Source organism: Corvus brachyrhynchos, unplaced genomic scaffold, assembly GCF_000691975.1.
Source record: "Corvus brachyrhynchos isolate BGI_N302 unplaced genomic scaffold, ASM69197v1 scaffold21, whole genome shotgun sequence".
Lineage (NCBI taxonomy): Eukaryota > Metazoa > Chordata > Aves > Passeriformes > Corvidae > Corvus > Corvus brachyrhynchos.
Window position 1 is genome coordinate 4,068,713 of NW_008236924.1, and position 16,415 is coordinate 4,085,127.

At 47.3% G+C, this 16,415-nt stretch overlaps 1 protein-coding gene across 1 annotated transcript in view; it reads left to right on the plus strand.

Moving 5' to 3' along the window:
* Window positions 1-14,804, plus strand: part of FAF2 (Fas associated factor family member 2) — a 17,298-nt gene extending 2,494 nt beyond the window's left edge. The window contains exons 2-12 of the mRNA XM_008628974.2: window positions 95-175; window positions 5,859-5,927; window positions 6,348-6,482; window positions 7,178-7,254; window positions 8,402-8,540; window positions 9,839-9,924; window positions 10,005-10,096; window positions 11,899-12,076; window positions 12,950-13,121; window positions 13,301-13,444; window positions 13,985-14,804. Of these exons, the coding sequence (XP_008627196.2) occupies window positions 95-175; window positions 5,859-5,927; window positions 6,348-6,482; window positions 7,178-7,254; window positions 8,402-8,540; window positions 9,839-9,924; window positions 10,005-10,096; window positions 11,899-12,076; window positions 12,950-13,121; window positions 13,301-13,444; window positions 13,985-14,167 (1,356 nt within the window). The 3' untranslated portion in view covers window positions 14,168-14,804. The remainder of the gene's footprint in view (window positions 1-94; window positions 176-5,858; window positions 5,928-6,347; window positions 6,483-7,177; window positions 7,255-8,401; window positions 8,541-9,838; window positions 9,925-10,004; window positions 10,097-11,898; window positions 12,077-12,949; window positions 13,122-13,300; window positions 13,445-13,984) is intronic.
* Window positions 14,805-16,415: the final 1,611 nt, after the last annotated feature.

The window sequence follows — 16,415 nt, forward strand, 5'->3', positions numbered from 1 at the left end:
GGGAGCGGGGGAGGCGGTGCATGGGCACGGAAGGGGCTGAGCTGGGCCCGCCCCGCCCGCGCTGTCGGGGTACGGGGCTCACAGAGCCGGGTAGGCCCGTCTTGGAGCCGGGTGTCGGGCTGGGCCTGAGGCGACGGTGAGAGGAGAGACACCTGTGGTCCCAGTCCTGGCCGGGGTGAGTGTCACTTCCGTGCCCCGAGTACTTTATCGGGGCGGTGTTCTGTCGTCGCTAACTGGGGTGGTGAGAGGTGACTGCTGAGTAAACTCCGTGCAGGAAAAACTCCTTGGTAAGTCCTGGCCATTTTAATTAGTCTGAAATTTTTCCTTGCCGTAGCTGGAGAGCCTTTCCTGGCACCGAAGGAGAGTTACCCAGTGGGTTTCTGTGGAACGTGGTTCCTGCCCCTCACGATTGGGTAACGCCACTGGAGAATGTAATGATCTAATCTGTGTCTGCTTCACAACACAGGCAGGGTCGCTTAACTTTTGGTTTGCGAGGCCTCGGGCTGTGTAGCAGATGAATAATCATAAACACAATCTGAAGATGTGGTTTATTAGGGAGAAAACAGTGCTGGGCAGCTGAAATACTTAGGGTTGCTCCGTGATGAGTAATTAAGTGTGCTGAGCAATGAAAATTACATTCAGGTGTCTTGGGTTTGTTTCTGAGCTGTAGGACATCATGTGGTGTCCCTTGGATTGCAGTTCTTTTACAAATACAGTGATTACTTTTAAGAGTCTTGTCTGCTTTTCTTGCTTTACATTAATTTTTTTAAGACTGTACTTTGGAATTTTGGTGTGATGTAACCATGGGTGTAAAGGGACTCCAGAGGCATTTGGCCCTGCCTTCCCCAGGTGAGACAGCACAGGTGTTCATCATTCCACACATTGACTTCCCAAGCCTGTACCTGATTTACAGCCACTTGACTTAATTAAGGTGCTGACTGTTTTCCCATGGCTGGTCCTATGAGGAAACTGGCTTTGCAGATGTCCCCTCTAAATGTACTGCAAATTGAGCTGTGTGAGCAGTCAAATACAGACAAAGGGCACAGGGCAGTGTTAACCATTGTTAGCCATTGCTGTCCCTGTACTGCCTGGTGAGCAGGTGAGGGTTTTGCACGTGTAGATGTGCAGAAGGTCCCGTTCTCTTGCTGTGAGAGTTCCTGGTTCTTGCTCATCTGCTTGGTCTGGACAGATGGGACCAGCTGCTCTCACCACTGCCCCTGCTGCTATTTCCAAACCACTGTGGGCATGAAATGAAAGAATCCTGTTTCCCAATGCTACCTGGTGTTGTCATGGGCAGAGGGCTGGCGGGGAATGAGAAGGAAGGCAGAAGGGAGGATTCATGCTTTAGTCCAAGTTCCCTGGTTTGAGACACAGGGAAACACTCCTCAGGCTATAAAGGGGAGACATTTTTTCAGTTAGGAGGCCGCTGCTGTGCAGAGCCAGATGTGAAAGCTGTGGGCCAGAAGGCTTGGATACCAGCCAGAATCCTCACTCTTCTGTCTCCTGGGGTATGTTGTATCAGCTTTCTCCAGGGCTAATGACAGACCCCACTGGTGATTTCTTCTCCTCTGATATGTCACACCTAGTTGAGAAGGGCTTCAGGTGTGAGTCCTGCTGCTTCCTTGAAACTAAATCAGTCTACCTGGAAGAGATTTTTTTCTTGGACTCCAATAAGAAGAATTTGGTGTTTGGAGAGATTGGCTAAGTCTCATTAAAATAATTTGTACATTGCTACGAAACACTGCTACAAGTCATCTTGGAAAGCCTTCAGGGATCCTGCTGACTTTGCAGGGAACACTTCAGTGTTTTCAAGGATAACTTCACACTTTGTGATGTGCCACCATAAGTAGGCTGTACAACATTCCATGGCGACAGAGCATTGCACTTCCACAGAAGGTCCTATCCCACTGCAGTGTGAATAGAGCAGGAGAGCAGACTAGGAAAGAAGGCAGGGTGACAAAGATGAGGTAAGGAGCAGTAGAAGGCTCTCAGTTAAATAGAGAGCCAGAGGGAAGCATTGAGCAAGCACTGCTATTCACCCAGCAAATAGCTGTTTGGGGTGAAGATGCTATTGCCCTAAACTGTTTATCCTACTTCTGCTGGAAAGTGCACCTTTCCAGGCAGAGGTGAATGTGCTGTCCTGTCCTGGCCCGAGCTGTTTGGCACAGTTTTGTGTTAGTGCCTGCTCTGCATTAATTCCACTGCTGTTTGTTTGGTGGGTTCTGTAGTGCTCATACAAAAAGCTTTGCTGGCAGAATGCTGAAACCAGCAGCTTTCTTCTTGTGGGCAGGGCTGGAACAGGGCAGCTGTGTCTGCACCATGCTGGGGCAGGTTAGTGAAGGGGAAAAAAAAACAGTAGAGAGAACTGGGATAAACTTGAAATGAGAGCAACAAAACCTCTTTGCTTTCAGCCTGCCATTTACTGCCAGAGAACTAGCTAATAATGTAAGGGAGTAAAAGCATCTAAATTTTTCATCTGTCAAGATCTTGCTGTCCTGACATTTGGAGGGAGAAGTTTGATGTGAACAGTTTAGGAAAGTGGAGATATGATTCATTTGGGAGATGGAAGAAACAGCAGAGCAGCCTTTGTAGATCTGGTTATTGATCTGTGCCCATTACACTTGGGCTGATGTCTGATATTGTAATATGCTAATGTAGAGTAATGGAGTGTTATTTGCAAAAGAGTTGGCGCTTATGATACCATCTCTGACTTCAGCTGGGGAAAACACAATGCTCAGGGCTGGATATGGCTCTGATTTAGGGGAAGGAGGAAACATGAAACTCCAGGCCTGTTTCCCACTCAGTATATCGATCAAAACCCTCAGAAAGGTATTTGCTGTAATATGCAATGAGAAACTCTTGAGGCTTTTTTCCAGTTAGAACTCAGATGTTCTTTACCCTTGGAAACCTAATTCTCTGGAATTTGGCAGTGGGTTGGGAAGTAAGAGCAGTGCCAGTTAGTCCTGTGGATTTGCATGTCTCATGCTGTGTTTCAACATCGGAGCGTATCTGCAGAGGCAACAGTTTCGCAAGTCTGGTTTACAACCTTTGTCCACTCAGGGGTATTCCTTCTGCTTTTGAAGCATGGAATTGTCCTTTCCACTACTTCAATATTGAGATGATTCCGAGCAGTCTTAAAGGTGAGAGATACAAATAATTACCTCCAGCAAAATCTTCATTATGCTTTACAATAACCCTCTTGCTTTGTGTGGTGGTTGAGAAGGCGGTATTGAATTTTCCTGGCATTTGTGGACTTCAGTATTTTGTTTTTGAAATATTAGCCACTGTGCTGAGCTTGGATTTATTTGAAGGTTTGAGAGTGCTGGTTTAATTGAGCTAACTTTAACTACTTACTATGTCTGTAAGATACTGCTCTTAAAGGCAGCTAATAAGAGACCTGAGTAGGATCCAAGCAGCAAGGTTTGAAGATGCTGGTTATTCTCTTAGTCCTGATGATACAAAGAATGTGCTCATTTGCCACATGCTTAACAGTTTGCAGCTGAACAAGGTTCACCAGAAATGCTGTGAGGGGGGGCAGTGGAAATGATGTGGTATTTCAAGTTTCTGATCTGTTTGCATGATTTGGTGAAGCAGCAGCCATAGGAATGTCATGGGGATGATAATGACCAGTGTCTGTGTTTGCCAGCAAGAGTTGTCTGAAGTGGCAGTTGAACTGTGGTCCTGCCATTCCTTACATCGGGCATGGGTCATTCTGAACCCTAGTGTGTCTCCCAGAACATCTTGGAGCTGTGGTGTGTCCGGTGGAGCACATCAGAGTAACAGCCAACAAGGTGTTGAGTTTTAAAAGCTGCCTTTGCACAGGCAGTTTTTTTTCCCTGCAATGTTTAATAAAGTGCAGCCTCACTGATCAGACGAGTGGTGGGAGCGCTTGGCACTGTGCTGCTTGGAGTGGTTTTGTCTCTTCTGGTTTGAGTTGAGAGCAGCTGAATGAAGATGCTAAAGGAAAAAAGAAAGGAAATTCACCTCCCTGGAGACCTCGTGTAGAAGACTGAGAAGTGACTAGAGCTGCCTGTCACTGTGATGGTGGTCAGGAGGGGTGAAGTTGGCTGGCTCTGGTGTCTCTGGAGCTCAGGAGGCCTTGCAAATGCTGCAGTGATTCAGTGCTCATTAAATGCTTGTTGATAGTTCTGCTGCTTTCTGATCTATAGCTGCAGAAGCATTTTGCATAATTTAAAAAGGAGGGAATGCTCAGTGATGTTCTTAGTGCTCACAGATAATCCAGGCATTTAGAGACAAAGGTGTAAATGAGTTTCTGAATCTTGTAAACTTTGTAAACACCAGCAGAATTTCCAGGGTGTTGAGGGATGGTGATCAGAAGTCTTTCAAGGCTTTGGAATAAACACATTGTGACTCCACTGTCAATTAATTGCGTAGATTGCAGTGCCTTTTATGCTGTCCTTCTAAAAAGACAAGTGCCTGCTGTAGGAATTCAGGTTAAAAAAATAAAGTCAGAATGCAAAATAAATAAAAAATAAAGTCAGAATACAAAACCTAAATTTTACTCTGTGAAGCACATCTTTAAAGAAAGATAGCTAAACTAAAACCTTAAATGATGAAACTGAGTGATAATCAAAGGTATTCTAGCAGCAACAGCTGAGTTCACTGAGCTTCATTTCTTCTATGAAATCCAGTTCTGCAGTGTTCCCTTGCAAGGCTTGCTGCAGATTTACTTTTTAATAAATATTTATGCACCACTGAACAGCGACTTGAAGTGCTTTTTTTCTGAGCTTCTGCAGTCACAATGCTTTAAACAGTCTGATTGGTTCTGTGCAGCAGAAAGAAACAATGATTTTTGCCCAATAGATTGGAGAGAAGTTGGTGATCTGGAGACTTCATGAGGAGGAAGCCAAGAAATGCTCAAAAGTTTGAAGCAAGCCCAGAGATTGAATAGGGCATTTGTCCACAGTGTTTGTTGCTCGGGTGGAAATGGCATGTGGAATGTATGAATGGGGGCAGGGACGGGAATAGATGCACCATCCTTCTCCAGTAAAAAAAGCAATTCACTGCATTCCTAAATGGTCAGCCTGTCAGTGTGGCAGGGGCTTTTCAAGGAAGCAAGGAAAATGTCTGCTCAGACCGTAAAGCAAGTGCAGTGGGGAGAGATGTTTCTGTGGCACAGTGACAGGGATGTTCCCTTCAGCAAATGCTTGTCTCTGTTTGGGAGGTATTGATGTGGCTTCCTGTAATAACAGACACAATTGTTTGATCTCCTGTGCGGAAATGCTGATTGGCACGGGGTTAAAATACGCCCAGTGGCTTTGAGGTTTGCCAGTGTGTTTGGACTATTTTCTGTTTTGGGCCCTGTGTTGAACTGTTCCTGCTTTTTTTACTACACTGTTTACTATACTTTTTTTACTTCCCCTGTGATGCTGAAAACATCACCTTCAGTAAAGTCTGGCTCATTTTGGTTTTAGTTTCTGTTTATGCTCGCAGTGAGTGGAGTAACAGTCATCTTGAATTTTCAGAAATGCTTCGTCTGTATTTTGAGTTCGAGGTGATGTATGAGGGCATCGGCCCAGCACATCTTTTCAGAGTGAAGCCTGTGGGCAGTATTGTGTTAAACCCTTGACTGTGCTGAGTGCTGTTGTAGTGGCAGACCGTGGGCACACTGAGAGTTGGCTGATGCTGGAAGAGTGCAAAGGCCTGTTTGAGGCCTCCTGTGTGTTTATGGATTTGGGTTGGCTCAGGTCGCTTTGCTCTTAAACTCAGAGGAGGGCACTTAAAAAATAGGCATTGCGGTAATGTGTTGTGGTAAATCCCATCATGTGCTCATTTGTTGTAAAGAACAGTAAAAATGCAACACTTCCTGGCACTCATCTGCTTTTATTGTCCTTTAGGACTTGACTGGCATAGAGTCCATGGACCAATGTCGCCACACGCTGGAGCAGCACAACTGGAACATAGAGGTACCACTGAAAATGAGATTTGTAGCAGTTTCCACGTACCTGGCTTAAATGCAGCCCTCTGTGGGAGGGGGGGGGCCCTACCAGTAAGATTAAGCTGTCCACCCCTTGATTTACCCAAGTAGCTCTTTAGAGCTGTATCTCCACATGTCTGGAGAGCTGGTTTCAGCCAAACACAGCAGAGTCATTATGGCTGTGAACAATCCTTTGACTGGCACATGGTGTGGCCTCCCGTAGAGCCTGTGTGCTCGCTGCCATGGAGAAGGCTTTCCACATGGAAAAGAGCACTGGTGGTTGCTGTTTGTCAGGAATTGTGCGTATCCAGTGCTCCAGGGCTGTGGGCAAGTAATACCCACTGTCAGTGTCCAAAGTATAAAAACCATAAATGCCTGAAACCTCCCTTTGCTCTTTCTTGTGTCAAAGGCAGCTGTGCAGGACCGACTGAATGAGCAAGAGGGTGTCCCAAGTGTCTTTAATCCTCCTCCACTGCGGCCGTTGCAGGTCAATACAGCTGACCACAGGATCTACAGCTACGTTGTCTCAAGGCCACAGCCAAGGGCAAGTTATCTTACAGTGGATTTTGTCCTGCTTCTTGGCTGACTATGAACACAGAATCTGCAAGCAGGGAAAGAAATTGTTTTCTTTGCATGCTGTTATCTCCCTTCTAAATACTTTATCTTACGAAAACAAAATGTAGAGCTATTCCTTCTGGTTTTGTTGCTGCTGTGGAGATTTTCTTCATGGTGTGATTCACAGTATGAGGGCATTTTTTTTGTCATAGGCTGTCTTGCTCTGGTGTAGTAAAGTTTTTTGATCAGTTGAATTGGAACAAAGGACTGTCCCCTCCATGTGGCAGTGATGATGTTTTCTTTTTAGAGCCCCCCCTTAAATCTGTATTAACTAGAATACAGTATCAATTACTTTCATTAGTGTTTCACAAATGAATTTGCACAAGCACCTGTAAGGCTTGGTTCTGTTAATGTCTTTGTATAGCTAAGAAAATTAGCACAGAGCAAAAGCATTGCTGTTTGAATAGTCAGTGAGACCAGTTTCCAGATGTGTCACAGTGAATTATGAGTGAACCACATTGGTCACGTTTGATTTGACATGTCTGAAGCCAGGAACTATCACTGAGGCTTTTTTTCTTGTGGTTGGAGCACTGATACTCCACGTGTGCCTGGGTGCATGGTGTTGGTGGACACTTTGCTGTAGCAGGGGTAGAGACTGTTCTAATTCCTTATTTGTAATTGCAGGGCTTGTTAGGATGGGGTTACTACTTCATAATGCTTCCATTCCGATTTACCTATTACACGTTACTTGATATATTTAGGTAAGTCCTTGTTTGTGCTGACTCACTTATTGACTGCATCAGGGAACACACTAGCTCAGATTTGGCTGGATCTCTGTCACTTACGTCTTTAAGCCTCATGGCAGATTTTCCATTTGTTTCTTTAACTGGCGTTATTTGTAGCCTTGTAAAGTTCCTATGCTGTTTAGTAAGAAATAAATCTTATTATAGAGAAAAGAGCACCTTGCAGCTCCATAAGTGAAGTGTTTAATTGGAGCTCTAAGTCCACGCAGCTTTACAGTCTGAGTGCCACACAAAGGGGTTGCAAAACAGTGTCCAACTGTTTGGTGTTCTTGGACAAACATCAGAATCATGTCCCGTTGGGCTGGGCTGCAGGTTAACCTGCCCTAATTCCTGGATGTTACTTGGCAAAACCCAGACTGTAAACACCTCTGCTTTATTCCCTTTGGTGTCTGTTGCCTCTTCTCCCTTTACTGCCCCAAAGCACTAATTCTTGTCTCCTTACAGCACTGATAGAGGAAAAAGGGAATGGTAAGGGTGGTAAATAGCCAGCAGTCTTGCCATCTGCACTGGTTTGGCAGTTTTCCCTGTTGTATTACTTTTTTTCCCCATTAAAGGCATTTCCAAAATTCAGTGTATCTTCTGTGCATCAGTAGAACTAAGCAACACTGATATCTGGCTTGCAGTGGACCTTCTTCAGCCTCAGAGGAATGACAGTTTCATAGGACTCCTAGTGTAATGTTCACTTTCTGCAGCTCTTTGTACATTGGAATCGTTAGTTCTGGATTAGCAGAAATACAGTTTTCAAAGTTATCTGGACAAAACTGTGTGGCTTTTAACAGTCTATCTTTGACTAAATTCCTCAAACCTCCAATTTTTGGTGTGGCTTGTGCCTGATGCTTCAGAGGAAGCTGAAACTATTTAATCACACAGAATTCGGATCCTTACTGATGCCTGGCATGAGATGATACTTGATGGGGGGTTGGTTCTTTGGCAGTGGTATCAGTTTGGAGCAGGTGTCAGTTTAGGTTCAGATTATAAATGTTCAAGGGTCTCAGCTGTGACTTTTTTCCTCTTTATGAATCCCAGTGACTGTCTGTGAGAAAGAAAACCTGTTCTTCAGGAAGTCAGTGAGCTGAATTTCCAGTGTCCTTTGCTTCCTTCCTAGGTTTGCTCTGCGTTTTATACGCCCTGATCCTCGTAGTCGGGTCACTGACCCAGTGGGTGACATTATTTCGTTTATTCATATGTTTGAGGAAAAATATGGGAGGACACACCCTGTCTTCTACCAGGGAACTTACAGCCAGGTCAGTGTCACGTGTTGGTGCATAGATCCTGGGAGGTGGAGAGAGGGGATATTGCCACATGGTATCAGGGCCTACCTGGCAAAACTACTTTTCATCTACAAGCCCAGCGTTTGTCCCCAAACTCTCTTAACAGGGTAATGGAGAGCTAGTGAATAAATGTATTGGGAAACCAGTGTCTGCCAGGCTTGATGATTTGCCAAGCCTGCAAAGTTGGAAAGCAAAGCTGCTCTGGCTGTTCCTCGACCGTCTGTGTGACTCTGTAGCCAACAGCTTTTCTTTGTAATCCTGCCTTTGTTTTTATAAACTGGTGTGCTGTGCCAGAGTCTGTCCTTCTGTTCACCAAATTGGGATTAACTCCCTGGGCTTGTATCACAATGCAACTTCACAACAGTGCAGGGCCTCAAAATTGAGAGGGAGCCCCTAAGAAATTATGGGAGGTGAGTGTTCCATATATCAAATCTGAGGGGGCTCTCTGTAGAAGAGGGATGTCCGCATGGACACTGCCTCTTCCACAGCTTCTCTCAGCCTGGCCAAGGGAGGGGGTCTCCTGCAGTGCATCCCATCAGACAGTTGGATCAGCACTGCTTCCCAAATGCCTGGGAAAAAAGTGTCGAGTCCCTGTCTGCTCCACACTGCACAGTGATGGAGCTCACCGCCTCTGCAGCTCTTTTAGGCTCCTCTGTCATTCGTGGAATCCAAACTTAAATAATCCTGGAATGGTTAGGCTACCAAAATGTGGTGCCAGTAAAACAGGGAGCATATTGTGCACTTACCCTGTGGTCTTGTTAAAAATGCTCTTGGGTGGGTGGAATCCAGACACTGTAGATGTGGAAAAGGAGGGATTTTTTTCTTTGTTGTCTGGTTTTTGGGGGGCCTGCAGCATTATTTATTACCTGTTTTAATAGCATTTTCATTTGGTGTGACCTGAAGATTGTGTCCTGTACAGGCTGGAGTGGAAAGCTCAGCCTTGGCTGCTGGGAGTCCAAGGGGTGAAGGAGTTTTTTCACTGCCAGCTGAGTCTGGCAAGCAGCTGGGGTGCCAATCCATGTCATTGCCTACTCGGTTTCACTCTGAGTTCAGTGTTCTCCAAAGCCACATCCTGAAAGGATATGAAAGAACACCATTGTAGCCCTCTTAAATAAAGGCTTATTTAGGTCTGACAGGTTCATCCTCCACTGCTGCTTCACTAGAACCACTCTAGTGGCAGAATAATGGCCTGGGTCGCACAAGCCTTGTGGGTGCTGCTTTCCCCTTGCCCAGAGACCCTGTAACTTTACCTCCTCTGTTCTTATGCCAAGGCACTGAATGATGCCAAGCGGGAGCTGCGCTTCCTGTTGGTTTATCTTCATGGAGATGACCACCAAGACACAGATGAGTTCTGCCGGTAGGTAGGAGAGTTTCCCAAAAAGTTGTCTTTGCACTTGAAATGCAGCTTCCCTCACATGGTCTCTTCTCATCCCTCAGCAATACACTGTGTGCACCTGAGGTCATCACCCTCATCAACACTAGAATGCTCTTCTGGGCTTGCTCAACCAATAAACCAGAGGGATACAGAGGTGAGTGTGTCCTTCCTGGGCTTTACGTGTCCCCTCCTGTCTCTGGAACGAGCCAGATGCTCTTTGACAAATTTACACATGTGGAACACTGTTGTATTTAGTGCAAGTAGACAAGAAATTTCAGGATTGCATGGGGGAGTACATGTATTGGTTTCCTGGGATATCTCGAAAGGTTTGGCTGCCAGGGAAATGCATTCTGACCTTCACCTCTGCTGTTCTGTGTTTCTCAGCAGTCTTAGTTCTGTGCTCATTGCTGTGGGCATTCAGGCTGCTTTCAGTGCCTTGTCAGTGGGAGTTGGTGGGTATATGCTGGGGATAAACTGAGTGCAGAAACAAGTATCCTACTAGATGTGTCCTTAACACTGGCTACTGTGATGCCTGAGGCCAGGAAGGACTTGTTAGGTACATTCTTTTCTTTTCTGAGACGGTCATCTTAATCCACACCCAGTCTCTGTGTCTCCTCCAAAGCCCACAAGTCATTGAGAGCTGTTGATACCTGACCTGATAGCATTTTGGTAAGGTTTTGCTGCAAGTGGAGCCTTTTCCTAAAGTTCTGTTCATGCCTCCCATGTTCTTTCCACCATTTCTTTCAACTTCCAGTTCTGTTTCATGGTCAGGAAAATGCTGAATTTGGGTCAGTCTTGGCTCCATAGTTCTGCTCCCAGTTACCAACAACTTGAGAGAACAGCTCTGTGAGTATATGCTGGGGATAAACTGAGTGCAGAAACAAGTATCCTACTAGATGTGTCCTTAACACTGGCTACTGTGATGCCTGAGGCCAGGAAGGACTTGTTAGGTACATTCTTTTCTGAGACGGTCATCTTAATCCACACCCAGTCTCTGTGTCTCCTCAAAAGCCCACAAGTCATTGAGAGCTGTTGATACCTGACCTGATAGCATTTTGGTAAGGTTTTGCTGCAAGTGGAGCCTTTTCCTAAAGTTCTGTTCATGCCTCCCATGTTCTTTCCACCATTTCTTTCAACTTCCAGTTCTGTTTCATGGTCAGGAAAATGCTGAATTTGGGTCAGTCTTGGCTCCATAGTTCTGCTCCCAGTTACCAACAACTTGAGAGAACAGCTCTGTGAGGAGACAGTCTTTGACTTATTCTTGTTTCATTGCTGGAATGCTTTGGAGTCACAGCCTGGAAAGCAGAGCTGGAAGGGGTTGTGGCCTTCCATTTAATCCTTGAGCTGCTCTGATTTTGTTTGGAGGGCTCCACTGGTGACAATGGCTCCAAGTTGCATGATGCACCACGTGTGTTTTAAGGAGGGGATCAGCAGCCATATATGACAAGTAACTTAAGCCCCTAATCTGCTCCATTCCTGGCTTCAGAGCCTGTGTCCAGCAAAACCAACCAAAATTTGTTCAGAAATGTTCAACATGGACATATTACCATCTCCCCCATGACAGTTTGTTCCAGAGTCCAACCATCCCTAGTCACCTGAGCAAGTGTTTCCATGTGCTTGTCCTGTGTTTCTCTTCCTGCAGTTTAAACCCATGGCTTTGTCCCATTTTGAATGGACATTCAGAGCCATTTACTTCCTTCCTGCTTGAGTTAAAGGGCCTTTTTTTGTTACTTCAAAGCTGTTTTTTTCCCATCGGTCTCTCTGCTCCAAAGCCTTTTTCTCCCTTTGCTAACTTATAGGGTTTAATTTTCAAAATGGAGCCTGAGGCCTTTTCTGCCTTGGAAGAGAGAATGTCTGGGGAAGGTGCTTTCCTTGGCCCTCAGTGATGGGAAGCATTTGTGCTGTACCCCTTGGTGGCCCTTCAGGACGGGGCAGTGACGTTTGTCCCTGTTCCAGTGTCCCAGGCTCTGCGGGAGAACACGTACCCGTTCCTGGCTGTGATCATGCTCAAGGACCGCAGGATGACCGTGGTTGGGCGGCTGGAAGGCCTCATCCAGGCTGATGACCTCATCAACCAGCTGATGTTTATCATGGATGCCAACCAGACATACCTGGTGTCCGAGCGCCTGGAAAGGTAGGGTGGGACCAGAGCTCCAGTAACACAGACCTTGTCGAGGCAGGCTCTGCTCTGTCCCCTTCCTCCCTCCAGACACCGTGTGTAGGCACACAGCTCAGCACCTTCTGTTCTGTAACACAGCCCACGGGCTCTCCTCTTCCCAGGGGGATCATCAGTCCATAAATTCAGGCCACCCTATAGCCAGGGAGCCAGATGTGTTGCACACACAATCCCACCACTGAGAGGTGGGTGTGAGTACTCTGTTCTCTGCAACTGAAGCACACCCTTGGCATGCTGGAGCTTTGCAGGGAAAGCTTGGACAGTAGCCAGTGGGAGCAAAGGCATTGCAGGCAGGAGAGCTGGTGTCCACAGCCAGTTGGTGAGTGCATGCAGCTGCCCTGGTTGTGCTGAGCTCTGTCTGCTTTTCTGGTGGGGCCTCACAAGTTCCTGGTGACTCTTATGGGGATGTACAGGTTGTGTCCAAAACAGGATCTCACCTTCTGATCTTCTGTTTTTCCCTCCTCTTCCCTCAGTAATATGTTTTGGTTTCTGAAATGTGTTCTGAAAGGGATTACCTAAAGGAGATAAAACCAGGAAGATTTTCAGATATGAGGCAGGAATCCTGGGCACTGTTTTTGTGCTGTCTGTCAGCTCTGTCAAGCTGCAGGAGCTCAGAAGCCTTTTAAGTTCAGTTTCACCACCCTTGGGGAGCAGTTTGTGTGTGGGGGACTGTGAGGACCTGGCTTGGCCTTTTGGGAGCTTGTGGTACCCCAAGGCATTACCTGCTGTGTGCTCTAATGAGTTGGAGGCTGTCCTTAGGTCTGCCCTCAGCCTGCCACCCCCTCACTTTAGGGCCTGTTAGCCCTGACCACTTCCCACTCACATTTGCAGGGAAGAGAGGAACCAAACCCAAGTCCTGAGGCAGCAGCAGGACGAGGCATATCTGGCATCCTTGCGTGCAGACCAGGAAAAAGAGCGCAAGAAGAAGGAGGAACGGGAGAGGAAGAAGAAGAAGGAGGAGGAAGTGCAGCAGCAAAAACTGGCAGAGGAGAGACGGCGGCAGGTGAGAGCAGAGGGGTAGCAGGAGAGGCTGCAGTGTCCTGTGGCCTGCTGTAGGAATTGCTTGTCTTGCTTGGGCCTTTGAGCATCCTTCGAGGCTCTGGGAGCAGCTGTGCTGCAGGGACAGGCACAAAGGTCAGCTCAGAGCAAAGCCATTGCTCCTGCTCCCCCCTTGCCTTGCAGACACTGCAGGAGGAGAAGGAACGGAAGTCGGAATGCCTCCCTCCAGAGCCACATCCTGACGACCCGGAGAGCGTCAAGATCATTTTCAAGCTGCCTAATGATTCCAGAGTGGAGCGGCGATTCCACTTCACACAGTCACTGACGGTGAGCTTGGGGCAGAGCTGAGGGGCCTTCCAGAGCAAGGGGATGAAGAGACTTGCAGGTGGCTCAGCAAAGCTTTATTTCCCTTGGACTTTGCTAAATGGTGACGTTTGCTGAGAGCCTTGCCAGGCAGAGCTGCTGCTCAGTAAGGAGAGTGCTGTGGGGCCTGCTCCCACCAGCTTAGAAGAGGGGAGAAAATGGAAGAAGCTTTTTTAACTCCTGAAAAGCTGGAAGGTGTCTACGCCCATGGCAGGGCAGGGTGTGGGACTAGATGATCTTTAACGTCCCTTCCAACCCTTAACATTTTACAGTTCCATTGCTCCCTGAGAAATAAAGGCGTAGGAAGAGGCACAAACAGTGTCTGGACTCAGCAAGTGCTCTGTGCCAAGCCCAGTTTCATGTGTGCCAAGGAAATGGCTGTCTCAGGTCTACAGTGCAGTGATGGTGCAAATTTGGTAACCTTCCCCCTCGAGAGGCCAGGGATTCGCTCTGGCTGTGTCACTGCTCCCCCAGCTGGCAGTTATTCCTGTGCTTCATTCCCAGGTGATCCACGACTTCCTGTTCTCCTTGAAAGAAAGCCCTGAGAAGTTCCAGATTGAGGCCAACTTCCCTCGCCGTGTCCTGCCCTGCCTCCCTACAGAGGAGTGGCCCAACCCCCCCACGCTGCAGGAGGCCGGACTCAGCCACACGGAAGTCCTCTTTGTGCAGGACCTCACGGACGATTGACATTTCTTTTTGGTTTTGTTTTTTGTTTGTTTTGTTGTTTTGTTTTGTTTTGTTTTTTTTCCAGAAGACACAAAACGGAAAGAGAAATTCATATTATTATTATAATACAATATTTTTTTTAAAAGACTGCATACAAACGAGGGATCAGAGACCACATGGCCTGTGCCAGCTGTGCTGCGTGCGTGCGCTGGCGAGAGGACGCGTGCGCACGGCCATCCCCTGCACTGGGGGGGCACACAGGGGCGAGCTGGTGTTGCCCCCCCTGCCCTCCCTGGGGAGGAACAGGAATGGCAGCTCTTGGTAATTATTGCTTTTATTGATGACGATAATAATAAAACCCCAACAACCCAACATCTCGTGAAGATTTGATACTCTGCTGCTCCTGAGAGACACAAGACCGAGCACCGGAACGTGCTGGGAGTGGGGTGGGGGGAAAGGGCTGGACAGACTCTCTTCAGCTTCCCTCTGTGTATAAATACTGTTCTTTTAATATTTCTCTTGCTTTGTAATGACCAAAGGAGACTGGGGTTGACTATAGTATTAACTTTTTGATAAAGAGCTGGTTCGATTCTTACCCGTGTGGGGTCTTGCCCAGGGGTTCTTAGCCTGCGTAGTGTAATAAACTCTGCCTCTAGCATGTCTGTGCTGATGCTTTCTGCCCGTGCCCCAGGGAGGGAGGGGGTCAGCTGCTCTGGGAGTTGTGGCTCCCAGAAGTGTGGGTACACTCAGCTTCTGCCCTCACAGTGGGGATTTTGGGCCAATGGAGCTGTTGCCCAGCGCAGGGGATGGCAGGGCTGGGGGTGCCACTCTGCCACTTCCTGTGGTATCGGCTCTGGGCTCAGGCTGGGAGGGAGGGAGGGAGCTGGGTGAACCCTCTTGGAGCAAGTGGGAGGTGAAAAAGGTGTGAGAGGTGAGTGTAAGGCTGGGCCCTGGGCTGCCCAAAGGGAGAGTGGTAGGAGCCTGGTCCTTCCCTACTGCTCTGGAGCCAAGCTCACTTAGAATGGTTGAAGGTAGAAGGAATCTCAAAGCACAGCTGCCGTGGGCAGGGACACAGGAGCACAGGGATAGCTCTTCCCTGGCCCAGTGTGGGTCTGCTGGAGGGTTGGGATGGAGGAGAGGTGGAAGGTGTCCCACTGCTGTAGCTGGAGCCACCCAGGGAGCTCTGCTGTCCCAGGATAGCAGCCAGGAGGACTTTCCATCTCTGTGCACGCTGTGAGGGGTCTCGAGGTGGGAAGGAGGGGGCGTGTGGTGCTGCTCAAAACCAGATCCCACTGGGGCAGAGCATCCAACCAGGCCCTGCTCCCACCCTTGGGCTCTCCTCCAAGCCTCTCTCCAGGGCCCTTCCAGCTGCTGCAGCTCCCTCCCATCCCTGGCCCCCACAGTTCCCCTCAAGACCCCATGGAGATAAGAGCTGGACCCAGCGTGTTGGTATACATCATACATTTATTAGTGAATATCCCTCTCAAAATCAGCCACAACATTAAAAAAAATAATGATTGCACTACTTGGTCAAGCAGAACTAGCAACTTTCATTTTAAAAAAAGTACAAATCTGTTAAAAATTTCAATCAGTATAATACACATATATATAATACAACATACTAGTTATGTTAAATGCTACAAAACCAATATGATTCCAATGGAATGGAAAAAAACAAACACTTTTAGAGCTTTAAGAACCTTTTTTTCTATATATTAGCCTTTTTTCAAATACATACATGGGAAAAATGAGGTAACTGTAAAATGTGCAAGTAACAGAGCAAAAAAAATTATATATATATATTTATATATATATATATATATAAAAACTTTCTAACACAGAACACACGTCCTAGCACCTTCCGGGGAGCCGCGGGGAACGCGGGGGTCCCACCGGAGGGCCCGGGGACTGGTATAATAGAACAGTAAACAGTCCACTATCCCACCACAGGAATTCATTGGTAAACAGTGGTATCTACAGCGCAGTCAGCAATCACAAACACCCTAAATAATTGTTTTTTAGTATTTTTTTTTGTCGTTTTTTCTTTTTGTTATTTTTTTTTAAATGATACTTTTAACTGCTCATTGGAATAAATTCTGCAGCACACGAGCTGTGAGCTTTCGAGTCGCCGTCAAAGGACCGTAAGGCTTTCCTGGCTCCCTGGGCACCGCGAGGGCGGGAGGGGAGGAGGGGGGCGTCTCCGGGGGCACGAAGCCGGGGACTCCTTTGGTTATCTGTCACTGAGTGAGGGACGGGGAGGGGGCCGGGG